A 23142-nucleotide genomic window follows, 5' to 3' on the forward strand; every position below is an offset into this window, starting at 1 on the left:
ATAATACTTGTTGTAAAAAATTATATTTTTATATATTTGTATATTTCATTATTTTATGTAAAATATATTCCATAATATATCATATTTTTATTATATTTCATTTTCTATTTATCATATTAATTGTTATATAATTTATATATTTAGTTATTTATTACTTATTTATTTTGTGATACTATATATAAATGGTTATTTATATATTAATGTATTTATTTTTCATTACTTATTTATATGTATTATATGATTAATTATGTATTATACATTTTATACACACACACACACACACACACAGTCGTACATAGTATTTTCATGGTATCTCATGTCAAAAACAAGCAACAAACAAACAAAATGTTAGCATGCCATGATGTTTTTGGGATATGCAGCTGTTCTCTGTCCTCGCAGGCATCTGTCCTGGTTTGATGGTTCAGGGATGGGTTTCTGTCTTGAGTACCCCTCCATCAGTCTGCACGCGATCTCACGAGATCTCAGCGCCTTTCCAGAAGAGCACCTGTATGTGATGGTCAATGCAAAACTGGACGGTGAGGCATCATCTTCCCAACAGAGATGCATTGGTGTCCAGAGGTTTGACCTGACCGATCTACTTTATTATTTTAATTATGTATAAGTAATTTATTTCTTTATTTTAAGAATTACAAAGTTTAATTATTTCATTGCTTACAAGTAGTTTATTTCATTATTCTAGAATTACAGAATAATTCAATCTAAAACAAAAATGTGTAAATATATATATATATATATATATATATATATATATATATATATATATATATATGTATATATATATATTTGAGTGTGTGGAGCGAGCGTGGATGAGTTGAGCGTGAGCATCACTGCTGGATGAGTGACGGTGTGTGTTTGTGTGTGCAGTGGAGCCCATGTTCTCCGCCATGTGCGACTGTCAGGCCCTGCACCCCGACCCCGATGACGCCGACACCGATGACGACGATTACGAGGGAGAGGAGTATGACGTCGAGGAGGCTGGTGAGAGTCATTTGGATCCATAATGCATCTAGTACAAAACCACCACTGACTCTGCACCCATTTACCTAAATTCATTACTTCAGAGTTATGTGCCCTCTAGAAGCTTGCGTTCTGCAAGTGAACGGCGTATTATTGTGCCATCTCAAAGAGGCACAAAATCACTTTCACCAGCCTTTTGGACTCCCAAGATCCCCCAGAGTCCAAGACAATATTCAAAAGCCCCTCAAACAGGCCAAGACATTTCTGGTACAAAAGCTGCTGTAATGACAAAACCTTTTTTATTTACACAAACCATGAATAAATGGAATCTTTCATTCTAGAATACTGGAACAAACTACTTATAAGTAATTAAAAGTAAGATAAACATCTAGAATAATGAAATAAACTACTTTTAAATAATTAAAATAATTAAATTACGCAATTCTAGAACAATTAAACTACTTTTTAATAAATTCTGAATTCAGTAAATCAAATTCTGTCATTCTTAAAATAATGTAATAAACTGCTTATAAAAAAAGTAAAAAGTAAAAAAATAATTCTTTTTAAATCAAAATTAAGATAATTAAATTCTGTAATTCTAGAAAAATGAAAAACTCATTTTAAACAATAAAAAAAGAACAATTTCTGTTAAAATAATGAAATAAACTACTTATAAGTGATTCAAATTGAAAAAATTAAATTCCGTAATTCTAGATGTTTTGGTGTTTTTCAGAGTTCACTCTTTTTTTTTGAGCAATGAATTTACATTGTTTAATTACAAGATAAGTTTTAAAATCCTTTTTACTCTCAAATGGCAGTTTCTCAGAAAGTCACTACATGATTAAATATTTTAGTGCATGAAATAACTAGAAGAATCTATATTCATTATATACATTTTCATGACTTTTAAAGATTTGATCATTTTCCATGACACTTCCAGGTCTATTAAAAATTGAATGAAATTGAAAAACTAATAATAAAAAAAAGATTTTGATTTTAATTTTGTTTTTTTAATATATACATATATCCAGGCATCACAACCCTTTTTTAAATAAACAAATAAAAATAATAATTTAAATTCCAAATTAAAATAACAAATATGATGTCAGCTTACATCTGGATTTTTAGCAGGTTTAGGTTATTTTAAAGCTGGTTTGGCCTTTTTAGAGTCATCCTGAGCTCTCCTTTAAAGCTTCCTGAGGCCCCCTAATGACCCCTGGCTCCTGGTTGACAACCACTGATCTGGTTTCTCTCTGCTTTTTAATGGAATATTAAAGTCAGCTTTCACATGGTTTCAATGCTTTTGTATTATTCCTGTTTTCTCTCAGAGCAAGAGCAGGGTCAGGGTCAGGGCGACGTCCCCACGTTTTACACCTATGAGGAGGGTTTGTCTCACCTGACGGCCGAGGGTCAGGCCACACTGGACCGGCTGGAGGGGATGCTGGCCCAGTCCGTCGCACAGCAGTACCACATGGCTGGAGTCAGGACCGACGTGCCTTCGGCCGAATTCGAAGGTCTGTGTGTGACAACTCATTATTCATACAGTTTATTTCAGTAGTGGTGGTCTAGTTTAGTTGGTGGTCCCACAATATTGTACCATAGTAACTATAGTTTCCAATATTATACTATTAAAATATATATTGCTAAAATGTAGATAACACTTTACAATAAGGTCTCATTTGTTAACATGTGATGCACATATGCTAACAATATGCAGTTTTTTTTTTACTGCATTTATTAATCTTTGTTAAAGTAAACAAATACAGTTGTTCATGTTAGTACACTGTGCATTAACTAATGTTAGCAAATTCAACCCTTGATTTTAAAAATGTATTATTAAATGCTGAAATTAACATTAACAAAGATTATTAAATACTGCAGAATTATTGTTAATTGTTAGTTTGTTAAATGCAGTTTTTGCAAGTGGAACATTATTGAAATGTTACCAAGTGTCACCAAAATGTATATAAAACATTATACGATATTTAAAATATTGTGAAAACTACTATAATATAATGTAATAATATAATATATTATACATTATTTTCACATATTATTGCTGTAAAATGATAGAATGATAGAATTATTGCTGTAAAACTGTGGTAACTTAGTCACCAAAACAGAAATAAAACAAAGTGTCAAAAAATCTGACAGCTTCTTATCCTGTTTTATGGACATCCCAGATGAATTTACTTGATTTTAAAATGTATAAATTAAGAAAAATAATGCACACGAGAAGCCACTAGATGGCAGTGAGAGAGAATAGTCATGCTACTTTAAACCCCACATGATGCTAAAACAGTCATGTTTTTAACCGAATGCATGAGTGTTTTGTTCAGCGTGTGTGTGTGAGCATGTGGTTTGATTTCAGTCGGTGGAGGATGAGTGTTTTGAGAGAGGCAGAAGTGTGCGAGGTCAGATGGGCGTGTGTCTGGAAGCAGGATTTCCTGAGGGCTAATGGATGTGTAATGGGTAAAGCCCAGCGGAGCAGCACAGGGCAGGATGGTCGTAATTGAATACGGTGATCAAACTTTTCTCTCTCTCTCTGTGTTCAGATGGAATGGAAGTCGACTCAAGCACAGTTGCTGGACAGTTTGACGACGCCGATGTGGATCACTGGTAAATATATACAACTGTGTCTTCAAAATCCTGATTGTCTCATTCCATTTCCTGTCCTGGCCAGTGTAGTTTATATACTATTATAAAACGTATTAATATTTTGAATTGGGTCTTATTTCATTTATTTATTTTTTCATTTTGTTATTTATATTAATTATATATATATATATTTATTTTATTTTTTATTTTTTTTCAAAATATTTTATATTATAATTTTAAATATTAGTATTGTTTTTTAAAATGTTTTATTTAGTTTTATTTGTAGTTTAGTAATTTTGTGCTTTTGTCTTTTTTTTTTGTTTAACTTTTCTTATTTGTTTTTTAATATTTCTGTTTTTAAAACATTTTTATTTTGTTTAAATATTTATGTTAGTTTTTTTTAACCATTTCCATTTTAAAAATTTCTTTTTAGATTTATTTTTGTTTCGTCTGCAATTTTAGTAATTTTGAGATTTTTGTTGAAATATTTATTTGTTTTTACATATTACTGATATTTTCATTTCAACATTTCATTCTGTATAGATTTTATTTAATGTAGTTTTGGGTTATTTTAATACTTCATCTTAAACTTGTTTATTTCATTTAGTTGCCAACTGCCAAGGCAATATTTCAAATTTTCAAAGTTCAAGATTTTCAAGTTTAAATTTTTCATCTAATATTTATATTTTATTTCATCTTTATTTCAGTTACTGAATGCTATTTTTAATAGTTTGTTTTAATTGACAAAAACAACACTGGTTCTGGACAGAAACTGATGAAAGTTGACTGACCAGCCAACTTTCACTCGCACACTTCAAGAAATAATTCATCCAAAAAATTTAAATTCTATTATTTACACCTTCGTGTCGTTCCAAACCCGTATGATTCTCATCAGAATGATGACTTCTGCTGCTGTTATGTGGCTCCTTGTCCAAGCTCCTGTGTGAATCTGAATTCTTCAATCTGTTGACAGATGAACTGCATTTCTGTACAGCTGATTGAAGCACTTCAGTGGGGCATGCTGGGATACCGGCTGACTCTCAAAGCTCTTATAATTTCTGTCTCTCCTTGCTTGAATTTAATGGGCTGTTTTACACCACGGCCGTACATTTCCAGATCCACGGCCCTGTGTAGCTTCCACTAATCTATTTTGTAGTTTTCCCTGAAGACCAACTTCCAGAATGATCCTCCTCAGTGGAGTGATGTTGACGAGTTTGTTAGAGATTTCAATAAATACAGCTGTTTTTGTACCAAAGCCTCATTTTTTTTCCATATTTGGTGTTTTGTTTCGCTCTGAAATATTGGGCGGTTCTTTTTATAATTTGTTGAAGTGTGTTGAAGTGTGCTAAAATACTCATTTAGCTCATTTTGGCTCGTTCTCAGTTTGTATTTCTAGTCAGATGTTTATGAGACATCCTTCTCTAATCATTTCCTGTGTATTTCCTCACGGGAGATCAAATATTTTATCGGTGGATTCATCCAGCAGTCATATGGGTGAATCTCACAAAGTCTGTCAAGAAATGTCTGGGTGATTTCAAAATCAAAGAAAGATATGAGACCATATTCATGTGAAGAAAATCAAGCCTATTTTTAGTTTTATTTATTTATTTTTGTGTTGTGCATAACGGGGTTAATGTCATTAACTAAAAAAAAAAAAAAAATGCTTTACTTGATATAAAATAAACATTAACTGTAAAATGTTAAAAAAAAAGTTTTTTTTTTTTTGTGTGTAAATTTCAGCTATAACTCAAACCTAAAAAAATGGTCTAAGGATTTCTGTTTGTGCTCAGATAATGATTTCTCTTTCCCTTGCTTGTGCTGTTTGTCACTGTATTAGTGGACTTTAAGTCGCCTTTCCTCCTGTTTAAACCCTTATATTGTTCAGTGCTGTAATCGGACAGACATTCTGTGCATTTATCATGAATGAATGCGTGTTCAGGCAGTGCTGGAGTTTGTGTTATTTCTCTCTCTATTGATTAGGACTTGGTGTTAATGACAGATTACAGCGGCGACACACAGAACAGGCCCAGGCTGAGCAGCTTGCACAAGTACAAAATGTTTCAGAAATGTACTATTTATATATCTTAAATGCATATCTGTTGGCCTCTAAATGAACTCCATACTTAATCTCATGAGACCTGTGCGTGAGTGTGCTGAGATGATCTTGCTAATGATTCACTCATGATACTTTACACACCTGCTAAAACTTCCTCCCAATCTTTTAACAATCAGTAGTTCTGAAGGGAATCAGTGCTTTTGTAATTAAAGCACCCTGAATAATCCCATCATTACTGTATTTCACACATTAAGAAAACTCAAGTAGCACTCAAATGTAAGATTAAAGGAACAGTTCACCCAAAAATTTAAATTTGCTGAAAATTGACTCGCTCTCAGACCATCCACAATTTTGAGTTTGCTTCTTCATGGGAGCAGATTTGGAGAAATGTAACACTACATCACTGTCTCAGCAATGGATGCTCTGCAGTGAATGGGTGCCGTCAGAATGAGAGTCCAAACAGTTGATAAAAACATCACAATAATCCACAAGTAATCAACACCACTCCCACGTGAAGCCAAAAGCTGTTTTCGAGATGTTTTTTTTTTTTTTACTTCAAACCCTTGTTTCCAGCCAAAATACAGGTCCATAATCCATAATAACGCTTCCTCAAGTGAAAAAGTCCATCTCCTGTTGTCCTTCACATCAAAATCCTCATATATAATTGTTTAGAGCTGTTTTGGACTGTTTTGGCTTGTAAGCTGTGCTTGATCTGTACAGATTTCTCTCCTGATTCAGACCAGATGGACTTTTCACTGGAGGAAGTACCGTATTGACCCGAATATAAGACGATGTTTTTTTCTTGGAAATACATCTGAAAAAACGCGGTCGTCTTATATTCGGGCCAATATGGTAATATTATGGATAGAGGTATTTTGGCCAGAAGTGACAGTTTAAAGTAAAAAAAGTATTAATGATGGATTTGTTTATTACAATCATGCAGCTTTTCACTCCATAAGATGTTAACTGATGGACTGGAGTAGGGTTGTGCCTATAGACGATAGTATAGTGTATCGACGATAGACCGAGATATCGCCTGTGGCTGATGCCTTTGACGATAGCAACTCCGTTGTTCAGCGCGCGCTGACTGAATTCTGATTTGCGAATTCTCTCATTATAAACAACAAAGTGCAGATGTACTTGCGATGTAAGTATAAGAGATTTATTCATCATAGTAGATTCACTGAGTTTAACGGGAGTGTTTTTAAAGTGCATAAACTCGCGCTAGACTGAGCTTGTGATGATGTCCTTTGGTAATGTAATGTTCTTTGCTCGTTTTCTGTAGCTGCTTTTTGAATAACCGAGGAAATGTAAGCATTATAATTAGTAACTTACGATGTTTCTATTAATTTGTTATCATGTTAAATACAAATTCAGTCATATTAAAAACATTAGGCTGCTTTTAGCCTTACGCTGGGGTTGGTTCTCTTTCTCGCAATGAAACTAAGTAAATAATTACATAAATTAGCGCGATAATATCGTGTATCGGCGATCTCACAGGCTGACGATAGGACGATATGAAAATTTAGCATATCGCCCAACACTAGACTGGAGTGCTGTGGATTACTTGTGGATTATTGTGATGTTTTTATCAGCTGTTCTGACTCTCATTCTGACGGCACCCATTCACTGCAGAGCATCCACTGGTGAGCAAGATTTCTCCAAATCTGATGAAGAAACAAACTCCCCTACATCTTGGATGGCCTGAGGGTGAGGATGAAATTTTCAGCAAATTTTTATTTCTGGGTGAACTATTCCTTTAAAGCTGGAATTTGACAGTACATCAAGTCAACAATTTGCATTCATGTGTGAACACCCTGCTACATCTCCCAATTTTTCACTTTCATTTGTTCTGTTTTGTTTGCCTTTTGTTGCACGCTATAGTGAAAAATAAATTGCCAGATCAGTTTGGTTCAACACATCTGTGCATTCACAAAAGTTCAAAGGTCCATCAGAAACTATTTCACAACAGCCTGTTTGCCCTCTCAGGTTAAATAACCACTGAGCCATGTGCTTTTATGTAAAGTTTAATTACAAACATATTTTTATCACTGCTTTATTTAAATCCTCGTAACACAGGAGTGTGTTATTATCCCATATTATACATTCTGCATTGGCTTGTAGACGCGGCACTCAATCCGGTCTGGTCTACCCAGGTTATTTTACCCAGAATAATCCAAAGGCACTGCAAAACTGTGCTTAAGATTAGTAGTACTACTATAACATTTACCTTTTACTAGGTAAGAACCATCGCTATTAGAATGTAACACAAAATAGTATTCTAACAGCAATAGAACACTTCAGGACTCTTATTCCAGCAATGTCCATCTGTTAAAATATGATTTAACAAAACTCATTTACAGTTGATTCTCGGCACACAGGCCATGTGCTTTTTATGAATGTTACTGTAAACCTGCAGCTATATGTCATTAGAGATTCATTGTGCTTCATGAATATGCATGTTCTTATTAAAAAAGACATTTTGAAAGCATTTTAGATTTCACCAAAAACCTTCTAAAAAAGAAAAACATTAAGGACCCTTCAATTTCGTTATTCAGAGTTTCTGCAGGTTTTATGAAGATAAATGTAAGACTTTAAAGAAAAAAAATTAAAGGAATAAACTGAATGGAACACAATACTTTAATATGGTCTCTAAATATAAATGTCTTGTATTAGTGCAAATGTCTAAAGATTTTCATATCAAGATACATTTATTAGAGAAGCAAAATAACTAAAGTCTTGTTTTCTGAGAAATTGATTAAAACGAACAAGTATCTGCTAGTAGGCTTAGACAAATCAACTAGATTCAAATGGAAAAGTTTTCATTCGCCATTGACAGATGTTTGTTCTTGTTGTAGTCAAACTCGCTTATTTTTGTTAGATTTCTCAGAAAACAAGACTTCATATGTTCAGTTTGCATCTCAAGAAAGTATATCTTGATTTAAAGATGTTCAGATATTTGTATTAGAAATACAAGACAAAATACTGAGGAAGATACTCATTTGTCTTGTGCATCCAACATTTATGTTATGAATTTAAGACTATCTGCTCTGATTTAAGACCTTTTTAGGCCTTGAGAAGGGCGAATTAAGACCTTTTAAAACCTGCAGAAACCCTGGTTAATACTTGGAGATGAGCTGGAGAATTACAGTGTATATTCACAGTATATAATCACATATGCAATCAGAGTCTGTCATAAGGCATTAGTTCACTTCGCAAGACAAAATACTGAGGAAGATACTCATTTGTCCTGTGCATCCAACATTTATGTTATGAATTTAAGACCTTTTTAGGCCTTGAGAAGGGCGAATTAAGACCTTTTAAAACCTGCAGAAACCCTGGTTAATACTTGGAGATGAGCTGGAGAATTACAGTGTATATTCACAGTATATAATCACATATGCAATCAGAGTCTGTCATAAGGCATTAGTTCACTTCATCTTTTTCGTCTCGAGTCCATCAGAGTTCAGGTGCTTTGGAATTGTGCTTTTCCCTGAAATAGCAGGGATCACTTTGTCAAAAAGCAGCAGAGAGCCTGTCATACCTGTAAGATAAACAGCATGAAGAACACATAGAACTGTATTTTTCTTGCTGTTATTAATAAATACTATGAGTTTTCATGCACACACGTGCTTTATGATTGTAGGTTTGGCTTGTGAGCAAATAAACACTGAGAAATACATGTGGTGCTTAAATGATTCTCAGACATTTTGCTGAGTAGTTAGTGTTGTTCATGATTTTCCTCTGGCACTAAAGATACTTTATTGATTGGCCTTTTGTTATACTTGTTTGACAGGATACACGTGTTTTCCTAACAAAAATAACAATTATTAAATTACAGAACAGTCTCTGAAGGATTTCTTCAAAGGTCAAAGTGAATGTTGTAATACTAATGCTCACCCAGTATTGGTCCAATCCAGTACACAAAACTGTACTCCGCAAAAGTGTTCCCAGGACAGGGGAACTGTATTGAGAACGCCAGTGCCGGGTTAAACACCGCGCCAGTGAGATGACCACCTTCACACAATACAGTACAGAATGAACGAAAGATAGAACGAACAATAGCAAAGAATGATGATAGACAGACAGATAGATAAAAATATGATAGAATGAACGATAGCAAAAAATGGTGATAGATAGATAGATATATAGGATGAACGATAGAAAAAATTATAGATATACAAACAGATAGACCGATAGATAGAATGAACGATAGAAAATAAAGATAGATAGATAGAATGAACGATAGAAAATAAAGATAGATAGATAGAATGAACGATAGAAAAATAAAGATAGATAGATAGAATGAACGATAGAAAAATAAAGATAGATAGAATGAACGATAGAAAAATATAGACTAATATGGTGATGACAGCAGCTATTGCAGGAACGCGATAGTTCTCTTCCACCTTCTCCACGTTAAACGCCGCAGTGTGCATCACAAACGCGCAGCCCAGCTCCACCGCGGCGGCCTGCAGCAGAGGCGCGTTAACGGGGCTGTTCGTGCATGAAAAGCCCGTCAGCGAGTGCTGCGCGTGCAGGTCAGAGAGCGCCAGCGCCCACGCGTGAGGCATGACGCGCCGCGCCGCCTCCGCCGCGATCAGCTGGCATGAGATCCGCGTCAGTGCGCATCGCCGCGTCAGAGTCCCGAGGTAGAGCTGCTCCAGAGCGCCGGTCGGGCTACAGATCGCGCCGCGGAATGAAAGTCCGTGGACCACCGAGATGAGGAACGTGAGCGTCAGCGCGATCCGCGGCTCCAGTCCGCCCGTCTCCGCGAGCAGCTTTAACTCGTGCGTGCATGCACACAGCTGAAAAGTGGAGATCAACTCGAGCGCATAGATGATCCAGTTTCGATTTGGGAATAGATATAAAGCCGTTCTCCTCGCCACTTCGCTAAAAACTACAATCCCCAGCAGCAAGGACAGGGAGACGGTGAGATCGGCCATCTCTGCCATCGCATGATCCTCCGAATAATCGTGTTAAACTCTGATCCAGTTTTAGGCAACTTTACAACGACCACGCCTCCGCGCCAATAGCCCCGCTCACTTCGATTCAATCAGTGCAACCCACTATTGCAAAAAGCTTGGCTCATGAATATTAAATAGATTATGCTAGAGACTTCCTGGAGTGTCTATAATAAAAACTATAATCAGTGTTGGGAAGGTTACTTTGCTACAAGTTGCCCTATTTAAAATGTAATAAGTAGTGTAACTATTTCAATTACTTTAAAGTAATGTAACTAATTACATTTGATTACTTTTCTAAATTTCTAGCAAATGTTTTTTAACTGTTATTCATTTTCAAACTTTTAAAGCAGGCCAGGTTATCCTTACAGTATAGAACTCAACACTGATGTCAGACTTTGAATATTGCAAGTCACTATGAGTCGCTATTCTTATGAGTCTGGGCAAAACCAAAAAGTTATTATATCATTATAGTATCAAAGTTCAAAAAGGAAATGTATTTGATATGATACGTAAACAGATATGCATGTACATAATATCTAATAAATCAAAAAATAAATATAATGTGCATAATTCTCTCTTCAAAAAGTTGCCTTCTGCCTTCTGGCCAGAACAGTCAGGCACTATATTTCAGGCTATATTCAGCCTGAAAATTAAAACATTCATAACTATACATTGTCCAACACAACTGACATATTTATACATAGAATCTGAAAATTGTACATTTGTAAACTACACACTTGTAAATAACATATGCACATTCATTTAAACTTTTGTTAAAAATTATGTTTTCCCTATATTTCTGTATATAGTGCATTATTTAATTTTCTGTTTTTCTTATATTAGTGTTATCGTAAATAACATATGTACATTCATTTAAACAATTATGTTTTCCCTATATTTCTACTTCTGTATATAGTGCATTATTTAATTTTCTGTTTTTCTTATATTAGTGTTATATTCCATTTCTACTGAGTTATTCCTATGTATGTCTGCACTATCATGTATGTCGCACTATGTCTGTACTTTCTTCTGCACTGGAAGCTCCTGTCGTCAAGTCAAATTCCTTGTGTGTGTGTAAACATACTTGCTTATAAAGCTCTTTCTGACTAATAGCTAATGAATCAAAAATCTAAATTGTTAATTTAGCTATTTTGATGAAATATTGTATATATTATCCCTAATAATAAAAAACAAACAAAGCAATTATTAAACATTTACAGGTGCTTCATCACCTTTAACAGTGGTAATCCTCAACATTGGCTGGTCTGTTATCTGTTAATTACCTGCAGAGGGCGCTGAGATACTTTAGTAATAATATAATAATAATAAGAGTTTCCATGACATCATTAGAGATGAACCTAGTAATCTATATATTAACACCAGTGTTGGGCAGTAACTAGTTACTAGTAACTTAGTTACTGGAATAATATTACTTTTTGCAGTAACTAGTAGTGCAACTAATTACTAAGCCTACATAATGAAATTGTAATCGTATATGGGTAACGGAGAAATTACAATTAGCTTCAAGCTACACATGACAATTAATGAGATTAATACAACACTTCTACTTGAATGTCACTATCAATCACTATTGAGTGTTTGTAATAACTTCTGACTGCGATCCAATGTGGATTTTGGTGAAATGATGAGGCAGAAATATGTTGTTAGTAACATTCTAGAAGAATTTTATGTGGAAGATACACAGTTACAACTTCTGTGGGGCCTGAAGAAAAAGTAATGTAACTAGTAGTGTAACTAATTACTGTTAACAATATTACTTTAGAAAGGAGTAACTAGTAATGAGTAATATATTACATTCTTTGAGTAACTAGCCCAACACTGATTAACACACACACACACACACATATATTTGTTGTCATTTTTATCTGATAAAAATTAAGTTCATAGTAATATAATACATATTAACACTGACTGTTAAAACTACAGTAAAACAGTATTATTGTGAAATATTATTACAGAATTGTTTGTTGTCAACACACAATTCTGTAATAATATTTCACAATAATAATGTTATATAATACTGTATTTTTAATATATCCTTTGAATATACCCTTATTCTGTCTGTCTATCTATCTATCTATCTATCTATCTGTCTGTCTGTCTGTCTATCTTTCTATCTGTCTGTCTGTCTGTCTCTATCTTTCTATCTGTCTGTCTGTCTGTCTGTCTCTATCTTTCTGTCTGTCTGTCTGTCTATCTGTCTCTATCTTTCTATCTGTCTATCTGTCTGTCTATCTTTCTATCTGTCTGTCTGTCTGTCTGTCTCTATCTTTCTGTCTGTCTATCTGTCTCTATCTTTCTATCTGTCTGTCTGTCTCTATCTTTCTATCTGTCTGTCTGTCTGTCTCTCTATCTTTCTATCTGTCTGTCTGTCTGTGTCAAGGCCGCATCCCTGTTATTTCTAAGGCAGATATGTAGGGTTGTATGATGAGATATCAGGCATGTGGTGTCTTTAATATCGCATGTTCCTCCTCCACTGGCGCAGGTGACGCGTCTCGTGAGCGCAGCGCTGAGTGGGGAGTTGTGTCCAGTGGGATCGCGCGTGGGCGGCGATTCACGCAGCAGGTTTGTGTGCGTCTCTACAGCAGCAGCGGCGAGACAGACTGACGGAGCGGAGAACACTGGAGCTAATGAGCGCGGAGAGCCGCTGAATGCGTGACAGAGAGAGGGAGAGTCTGCGCGGGGAAATCACATTCGCGTCTTTGGACAGAGGTGAGTGCGTGCCGCCTGCTCTTTACCGCTGTGACGCGCCGCAGCCGCGTTCAGCGGGATCTTGCGTGACGCGGAGACGCACTGGCTGGCGTGGGGCGCGTGTCTGTGGAGCGCAGACAGAGGAAGAGCTGCTTATTCATCAAAGACAGCACTCGGATGTGGATGTGGCTTTATCAGCAGGAATCGCTCTGATTATAGTGATTCTTCTCCGCGTTTATGTGGTTTGAGATCAAATAACAGCGTCTGAGTTACATGTGCCTCCAACACAAGGTATGCTCGCTTTCTATTCAATCTAACAGCATCCAAATCATATAATAATGACATCGATCGTTGTGTAATATTTCTAATATTCACCATGTGTAATGTTATATTAAAACAATTACAATAATGTAAATGTTTAATAAAACAATAATACATATTAATATATAAATGTGACGTATTCTATTATTATTAGTAGTAGTAGTAGTACATTAATATTTTTTCAATAATAACGTTAATAATGTCTGTGTAATACTTGTATTTGAATATGAATTTAGTTTTATTTGACAAATAATAAAATCAGTCATATTAATGCCATATTATTATTGTTTTTATTACTATTATTTACTTTTGTTATTAGTTAAATATTAATGGTAATACTGGTTGTAATATTTATTCTTTAATATATCATTTTATATATGTAAAATATATAATATATTTTAATATGAATTTAAAATGTTTTATTTGACAAATATATGATATGTAATTAGAGTACTATTTCATTTAGCTTTTTCGTTTAATTAAATATAAAATATATTCGATATGTGTTAATAATGAATATTAAATATAAACATTGCACAATTTATTATTTTGATTAATAGTTTTCATTATTATTATTATTATTATTATCATCATAAGGCATGCATCTATTATTGTGTGTTTCCATTTTTGGAGTTGTTTACAAATTTATTTACGACATTATGAATATTGTTGACTCTTTGATGAATTGCTTATGTTTTTTGGATAACAGCACCTGCAAAATACATAAATTTAAATGTTAAAATATTACTTAACAGTTACCCAACAGTCTGAAAATGCTCATTCAGTATTTACACTGCTGGGTGTGTAAAGCAGCTCTTGACTGTCACTGTGTTCAGACTGGACCAATGAGAAATCCATAATCAAAAAATAATACAGCATTGCTTATTGCTAATGGATGTTGTATTACATTTTGGAAAAGATTAGCCAAGAATCTAAAAATATTCAGTTCTACTGGGTGAACTGACATTGGCAGATTCAGGTTTTCCAGGGTGTTTGGTTCTTATTGGATCCTTTGGATTGTGTCCAAATTATGGTCTAAATACCATTAGCATTCCTTCAGGATTTTCGAACCTTTTCAGTGGTTGAACTAAATTGGGCTAGAGTGCGTTTGGCTTCTTTGCATGGAATATAATGAAAATAAAACATGTGGGCTCTTAATATTCTGAAGCTTTTACAAGTGTGTTTATTAAGAAGCATAAATTCAGAATGAAGTCTTTAGGGTTATTCGTGTGGTTTTATTGCAGTGCTGTTGTTAATGTGTTTTCATTACGGATGGTGGATCTGTGTGACATGCTGTAGATGATAGTGTAAGTGTAAGATAAGAGCAGCGGGCAGTGGTTCAGTTCGCTTTGGACTGATTTGGGTCACATGTATCAGCAAAATCCTTAAACCAGTTAAGTCAAGCGCGTGTTTCTTCCGGGATATTGCACCAGGCTCTGATATCTGTTAATGACCTGCAGAACATACCTCACACATGCGCTTAAAAGGTAACGAGGAAACGACAGACGGCTCTAATGCATCACTTCTCCAATCTTTCACTTCTGTACCAACCATGTGGCTTTAAATCAGTCTCCGATATAGTTTGTGGAGGGTTTTCATTCTCACAACATTGTCGTCATCGTTCAAGGGTATTTTTAGCAGTGAGATTGCATCATTGTGTTGCATGTTTTTTTTAAACGCTTATCGGTCTAATTTGGTCTAGTGTGATGTAAGCATTTTTGCATGGGTCTCTAATTCCTTGAAGGTGCATGCAGGTCTGTGGATCTGTAGATGGCAGTCAGATTAATTTATTGGGGGTTTGTGCTGTCAGAGTGAAGTGGGGGTCGGTGATTGTGAAGTAAGCACACCCTTGGGCCACACATCACCATATGGTTTCATTAACACCCTGTTTATCATCCCAAAACACGGGACAAAAACCCAACCACCCCCTCACACACCCTCCAGATGTGTGTTTGGCCCAGAGACACTGCTGTGACTTCATGCTCATTGTTATGTGAGTGTGTCAGACTCTACTTTATGATCGTTCCAGATTTGGCATTTTACAGTCACAAATGATAAGCGGTATATGTGCCTTGTCTGTCTTTGGTTTTTAGGGCACGTAATGCACCTCTCAGGGAATCTTGCATTTTATGGTGGAAGGATGATGTGGAAATGTTTCATTTAAAGGTCAAATTACACACCTGGGGATAAAACTGGGATGTTTCTATTGCACATTTTTAAGACTGCACACATGTCAGAAATTTGTGCATGCATGCACAGATGTTTTTTGCAGTACTACTTCTGTATAACAACAACAGACTAGATTGGATTGTATATTGCAAACTAGACTTCTGAAGAAAATGTAAATGCTGTTGGCTATGCAAAACACGTCATCATGATGTTAGAGTGTTGTGGATGGTTGTGAAAACCAAAAATTTGTGCCTTGCCTTCAAGTTACTTTAAATGCTTTTTGTGCCCCTTCTTGATTATTTAGGATATACACTACTGTTATACAGTTAGTATTTTTAAATGTCTTTGAAAGAAGTCTCGTGCTCACCAAGTCTGCATTTATTTGATAAAAAATACAGTAAAATGATGAAATATTATTGCGATATAAAATATGTTTTCTGTTTCAAGATATTGTAAAATGTAATTTATTCCTGTGATCAAAGCTGGATTTTCATCATCATTCCTCCAGTCTTCAGTGTCACGTGATCCTTCAGAAATCATTCTAATATGCTGATTTACTGCTCAAGAAACATTACTGATTACTATCAATGTAGAAAACGGTTGTACTGCTTCATATTTTTTGTGGAAACTGTGATACATTTTTATATTCAGGATTCATTGATGAATAGAAAGTTCAAAAGAACAGCATTTATTTGAAGTAGAAATCTTTTGTAACATAATAAATGTCTTTACTGTCACCTTTGTTTATTTTAATGCATGTTTGCTGAAGAAAAATATGAATTTATTTAAAAAAAGCCCTTTGAACAGTAGTGTACAATACATGTGATGGCCTTTTCATAATCTGTTTATAGAAATAATGGAAGAACCATGGCAGAGTAGAAAAGGAGGTTACTGATGCGAGTAGAAGCATGTGGGAATATTCTTTTTCCTGGTCTCTCTGCGAGTGTTGCTAACAGAAGCAAGAATGCGGAGCGTGTTAGCGGCGGACAATGCAGCTACTCTGTACTGTTGGAGAGATGGGAATAAAAAGGGTTTAATCTTAAGGTCACGTCCTTAAAGAAAAAGCATCAGCACACAGGAAGAGTGTGGGAGTCATTGGTGGGCTCCTGTGCGTCTGATCTGGCTCCTTTGGTGTCGGTGGTCAGATGCCTATTTTCATGTGATCACTTAAAGGTGTCATATAATGAGTAGTCAGATTTTCCTTGATCTTTTGAAATGGTTCATTATACTATGATTATGAAACTAAGCTGAAATAACATCTCGCTCCACCTACATTTAAAGATAAATTATGCCTAATTGGTGCTCTAAAACAATTTTTATAAAGTCTTAAAGGAACACTTAAAGGAACACAATGATATTATGCAGTGCCTGAAAATAGGCTTATTGGAAGTTACCTAGCTGGGCATTTTATGGTGGAAGGATGATGTGGAAATGTTTCATTTAAAGGTCAAATTACACACCTGGGGATAAAACTGGGATGTTTCTATTGCACATTTTTAAGACTGCACACATGTCAGAAATTTGTGCATGCATGCACAGATGTTTTTTGCAGTACTACTTCTGTATAACAACAACAGACTAGATTGGATTGTATATTGCAAACTAGACTTCTGAAGAAAATGTAAATGCTGTTGGCTATGCAAAACACGTCATCATGATGTTAGAGTGTTGTGGATGGTTGTGAAAACCAAAAATTTGTGCCTTGCCTTCAAGTTACTTTAAATGCTTTTTGTGCCCCTTCTTGATTATTTAGGATATACACTACTGTTATACAGTTAGTATTTTTAAATGTCTTTGAAAGAAGTCTCGTGCTCACCAAGTCTGCATTTATTTGATAAAAAATACAGTAAAATGATGAAATATTATTGCGATATAAAATATGTTTTCCGTTTCAAGATATTGTAAAATGTAATTTATTTCTGTGATCAAAGCTGTATTTTCATCATCATTCCTCCAGTCTTCAGTGTCACGTGATCCTTCAGAAATCATTCTAATATGCTGATTTACTGCTCAAGAAACATTACTGATTACTATCAATGTAGAAAACGGTTGTACTGCTTCATATTTTTTGTGGAAACTGTGATACATTTTTATATTCAGGATTCATTGATGAATAGAAAGTTCAAAAGAACAGCATTTATTTGAAGTAGAAATCTTTTGTAACATAATAAATGTCTTTACTGTCACCTTTGTTTATTTTAATGCATGTTTGCTGAAGAAAAATATGAATTTATTTAAAAAAAGCCCTTTGAACAGTAGTGTACAATACATGTGATGGCCTTTTCATAATCTGTTTATAGAAATAATGGAAGAACCATGGCAGAGTAGAAAAGGAGGTTACTGATGCGAGTAGAAGCATGTGGGAATATTCTTTTTCCTGGTCTCTCTGCGAGTGTTGCTAACAGAAGCAAGAATGCGGAGCGTGTTAGCGGCGGACAATGCAGCTACTCTGTACTGTTGGAGAGATGGGAATAAAAAGGGTTTAATCTTAAGGTCACGTCCTTAAAGAAAAAGCATCAGCACACAGGAAGAGTGTGGGAGGCAGTGGAGCGTCTGATCTTGCTCCTTTGGTGTCGCTGGTCAGATGCTGATTTTCATGTGACCGCTTAAAGGTGTCATATAATAAGTAGACAAATTTCCCTTGATCTTTTAAAATGGTTCATTGTACTACGATTATGAAACTTAAGCTGAAATAATAACGTCTTGCTCCACTACACAAACGATGCCTAATTGGTGCTCAAAAACAAAGTCTTAAGCATCTCATAATTGCATTGAAATTGTTGCTCTTGTTATGTATGTTCATAGTAAACTTTTTGTGCATTTTCAGAATGGTCTTTGCTCAGGATGTGTATAACAAGAACTGGATGTAATGTTCAGAAACAGGATTGTATAACCTAATTTGCTTCTGCAAATCCAGTTTGTGTATCTTCTGAAGGTTCAGTGGGTTTGCAGCATGCGTGCGGGTTTTGATTTTGCGTTCCTGTGGCCCAGTTTTCCCTGGCTTTTTTATCGTTATGCAATACCTGTCATTGTACGTTATCGTCTCAGCGCAAGGCCCCGAATGAGATCAGAAGAAATGAGCAGCAGCGTTTCTGTCCGCTTTTCCTGTTCCAACCCCCGTCATTTAGCCCAACTCCTCCTCTTCCTCGCCCTTCCTCCCCCTCAGCCTGTATGTCACTTGGATCTCAGGACAGTCAGAAACCACCCAGAGCACCTTAAAAGTGCTTAAAACAGCAGTTAGCAGCATGCTATAAGCCACTCAGAACTCCATAGCGTCACGGCAGTGAGTTTTGCATGGGCAAAGATTGCTTACATTTTCTTCAGAAAACGCAAAAATCCTGTTTGAGAATGTTTGTGTGTGTGTATGTTAACATTGCTTCATTTATGTCATGAGCTGTACCTTCTTAAAGATGTTGCATATGTTTTCCACTTTCATCCTCTCTTATAACTGTATTAGTTAATGCACTTCATGTTGCTTTAAAGGGATAGTTCACCCAAAAATGAAAAATTGCTGTTAATTTACTCACCCTCATGCATCCAAAGATGTAGGAGACTTTTTTTCTTCAGTAGAAGTAAAGAAGATTTTTAGCTGAAAGCGTGGTCCTTGCGATTCATAAAATGTAAGTCAGCAGCTGCCTGTTTTTGAGAGTCAAAAAAAGCATATGAATACAAAACTAATACCCGTGGTTCCTGACGATATAGGCCTATTGAGGTCTTATGAAGTGAAACGATCGGTCTGTGCAAGAAACTGAACATTATTTACACCATTACCTGTAATCCAGAGTCTTAGGCAAAGGGGAAATCTGATTATTTTTCTTGAACTGATTCTTTCGGACAGTTCGTTTCAATGAACTAGTTCAATTCACTAGTTTGTTTACATAACCATGCAATGATGTAACATAGATGCAATTATATTATTATTGCACCCAGAAAAGATGTGAAACGTGAATGTTTTTTATGTCTAAAACATATAAAGTGAATAAACTAGTGTTCATCAGTTCACCTTTTCACATAAACCATGAGAAACCATAAAAACATTCATTTCACCCCTTCATTCAAGTGTTCGGTTAACACATGCTCATAGGGTCGAGTTGAACTGTTTTCTCAGTTCAGTGTCTGTTGGAGGAACTGGAGCACTGAATCAGTTCATTCATCATAGGATCAGATACGCCAGTATATTGACTCATTTCGAGTCGGAGTGACTGTCACACATCTGAAAGTGAGTTTTGATTGAGTAACTTGTAGATCTGTGCTTTGTAGATCTGTTCCGATTTGGTGAACTGATTCATCTAGATCACTAAAAAGAACCGGTTCAAAAGAATGATTCGTTTGTGAACCAGACATCACCATTTGCCTGAGGCTCTGGATTACAGGTAATAATAGGGCTGCAATCGCGATTTCGATTTCATTTCGATTTATCGTGCAGCCCTAGGTAATAATGCTGTAAATAACGTTCAGTTTCTTGCACAGACCGATCGTTTCGCTTCATAAGACCTTAATGTGTTATCAGGAGCCACGTGTTCCTTGACTTGCTTTTTTGACTCGCAAAGTGACGGTAGCCTTTGACTTGCATTATATGAATCACCAAGGACCACGGTTTCAGCTAAAAATCTTCTTTACTGTTCTACTGATGAAAAAAGTCACCTACAACTAGATGGCCTGAGGTTGAGTAAATGAACAGCAAATGTTCATTTTTGCATGAACTTTTCCTTTAAGAAGGAAAACCTAGTGATCTGCCAAATTGGATGGTATTTTAAGGCATCATAGTCATAGGTGACATTCATTGTTTGGAATGGAAAATACCTGGATGGGTCTCATGAGTCTGATTCACTCTTGACCTCTCAAGCAGCGCATGGCAGAGACGGGAATTCATCAACATCTTGAGTTCCTCTAAGCTCTGTCTCTGTGTTAATGACTAATTTAATAAGCTTCCTTTTTCTTATTTTAGAGATGACTGTATTCAGTCATCACTTATATTCCAGCTGAATCCTTTATGAACTTCATTTTTACTCCCCCACAGCATGAACCATAAAACATCCACCACCCACTCTGATATGACTAAGAACTATAAAAGAGTCCACATGCAAAATTCATCCAATAGCATGCAACGTTCAGAAAGGGCCCACAGTTCTCAAAGTTCATTTGTTGATTTTCACAAGTTAAATTCCTGTTAAGATTAAATGTATGTTTTTAGTTTTATTCCTACATGCACATGCAAACATTACTCATAATGTTTATTAGTGAACATTTAAGCTCGTAAAATATCAGGTGTACTTTGACCTAATGGTTGATTAAGTGACGACATAAAGCAAAGATATTACTGGATTGTGAGGATCAAAAATGTTTTAAAGATCCCATTAAATGGTTTAGCATATTAAAACAGGAAACTAGGACATGATTACACCATTACTTTACAAAAAATATATAAAATATTATATTATTATTATATTATTATTATTATAAAATATGCCTGTATTACACTATATCATTCAAATATTTGGGCTAGTAAGATTTTTTTGGAAAGAAGTGTCTTCTGCTCACCAAGGCTGCATTTATTTGATCAAGAATACAGTAAAATCAGTAATATTGTGAAAAATTATTACAATTTAAAATAACTGTTTTCTTTTTAAATACATTTTAAAATGTAATTTATTATTGTGATGCAAAGCTGTATTTTCAGCATCATTACTCCAGTCTTCAGTGTCACATGATCTTCAGAAATCATTCTAATATGCTGATTTGCTGCTCAAGAAACATTTCTGATTATTATCAACGTTGAAAACAGTTGTGCTGCCCAATATTATAGTGGAAACTGTGATACATTTTTAATAGCCAAATTAATAGCCTTTAATTAACATCACAGCTCAGCAAAGAAAGAAAGGAAGAGGGGAAAAAAGCTGACAACTTGTGGCGTAAATGAATGCAATGTGGATGCTTTCCAAAATAAATTCAAGCCTTTTATTTTATTTTATTTTTATATTGTGTCTGTGTTTTAAATTTGTATTATTTTATTATTGATTATTTTGCATATCTACAAAAAACATATTTTGTCTGGAGCACACTATAGCATACGGAACACCTCAAAGATATGAAACATGGGCTAAAGTTTCCAAAATGTTTGATTGGAGGGCTATTTAAGGATAAAGACGTCTCAGAGCCTTGTTTGAAGACTGTAGCGTTTAGGATGGTCTGCGTGAGCTGAATGACAGACCTCAGTTTGAGGAAGCTGTGCTGCATGTAAACAGAACAGGGATTTGTCCGATCTCATGATTAGACTCAAGATGCTGCTTAATGCTGTAATTATAAAGGAAGGTGAAGGAATAGCAAGAATTTATTATCAGGAAGGAACCCGTTCACCTCAACTGACTTGCAAAACAAAGACTGGAACCGATCAGATGATCGAGCAGGAAACAAGAGCCTCTTACTGTAATGCCTGCGTATCTTTGATGTCTGATGTACTGCGGTATGTGCAGATCAGCCAATCACAGCACAGCACATTTGCATATTGATGTTTACGTGAAAGACCAACACTTTTGGTCTTTTTTCGAATAAAAAGACAATTCCTGAGATGCAAATCTGGGATTGTGTCTTAAATGCAATTGTGTTTTGCTTTATTGCATTTGACAGATATTCAAGATGAATGTCTTTTAAGGATGTTCAGGTATTTTTTTCCTGGAAAACATGACAAATATAGCCATGGATTGGAGAAAGTGTGGTAATGATCAGTGTTTTTTTGGTGAAAGAAACTTGAACATAAGTGGACTTCGGGGAGAGAATAAAGTGCTGCGAATGTGTAAAATAAAGGCTCTTTGAAGAGTGAAGACAGAGCAGTATGTGTGTGCTCCGCTGGAGCGCTTCACTCCCAGCATGCTGTGCAGGCGTGCATTATTCAGCAGGTTGTCATGGCGATGGGCACCTCTGAGTATTGGGCTTCATGAGGGAGGAGCTGGACAGCTGGTGGATGGAGACAGCTGCGTCACGGATTCCCCTCATTTACAGAAGAACTGTGTGAGTGCACGCATATATAAGTGTATGTGTGTGTGCACGCATATATAAATGTGTGTGTGTGTGTGTGTGTGACAGGTGTGAGCCCCCTCAAATTTGGTTGGATTTAGTGGACTTCATATGGACTTTTTTTTATTGTAAATCTTTATTTCATTATTTATTTATAAAAAGTTGTGAATGTTATTTATTCTTAATATATCCTGAAATTTTATATATATATATATATATATATGTATGTATGTATGTGTGTGTGTTTATTAGGGGTGTGCGATATATATCGTTTGCGATAATATCGTAATTGTTGTTTTAACGATGTGCGATTTGACATTATCGAGT

General features: G+C 35.3%; 1 protein-coding gene and 2 pseudogenes across 1 annotated transcript; 2 read left to right on the plus strand and 1 right to left on the minus strand.

Moving 5' to 3' along the window:
- The window catches only part of LOC107715827 (methylosome subunit pICln-like), a 6199-nt pseudogene extending 1373 nt beyond the window's left edge, over positions 1–4826 (plus strand).
- Positions 4827–8880: 4054 nt separating this feature from the next.
- Positions 8881–10692, minus strand: LOC107715828 (aquaporin-11-like). Its single transcript, XM_016522039.1, has 3 exons — positions 9986–10692; positions 9533–9654; positions 8881–9176 (listed from the first exon to the last, which is right to left on the minus strand). Exons 1-3 carry the CDS (start codon positions 10585–10587, stop codon positions 9064–9066), a joined length of 837 nt encoding a protein of 278 aa, XP_016377525.1. The 5' UTR covers positions 10588–10692; the 3' UTR covers positions 8881–9063.
- Positions 10693–13091: 2399 nt separating this feature from the next.
- Positions 13092–23142, plus strand: part of LOC107715821 (serine/threonine-protein kinase PAK 1-like) — a 51824-nt pseudogene continuing 41773 nt past the window's right edge.

The sequence above is a fragment of the Sinocyclocheilus rhinocerous genome, unplaced genomic scaffold (assembly GCF_001515625.1).
Source record: "Sinocyclocheilus rhinocerous isolate Xijiao unplaced genomic scaffold, SAMN03320098_v1.1 scaffold540, whole genome shotgun sequence".
NCBI lineage: Eukaryota > Metazoa > Chordata > Actinopteri > Cypriniformes > Cyprinidae > Sinocyclocheilus > Sinocyclocheilus rhinocerous.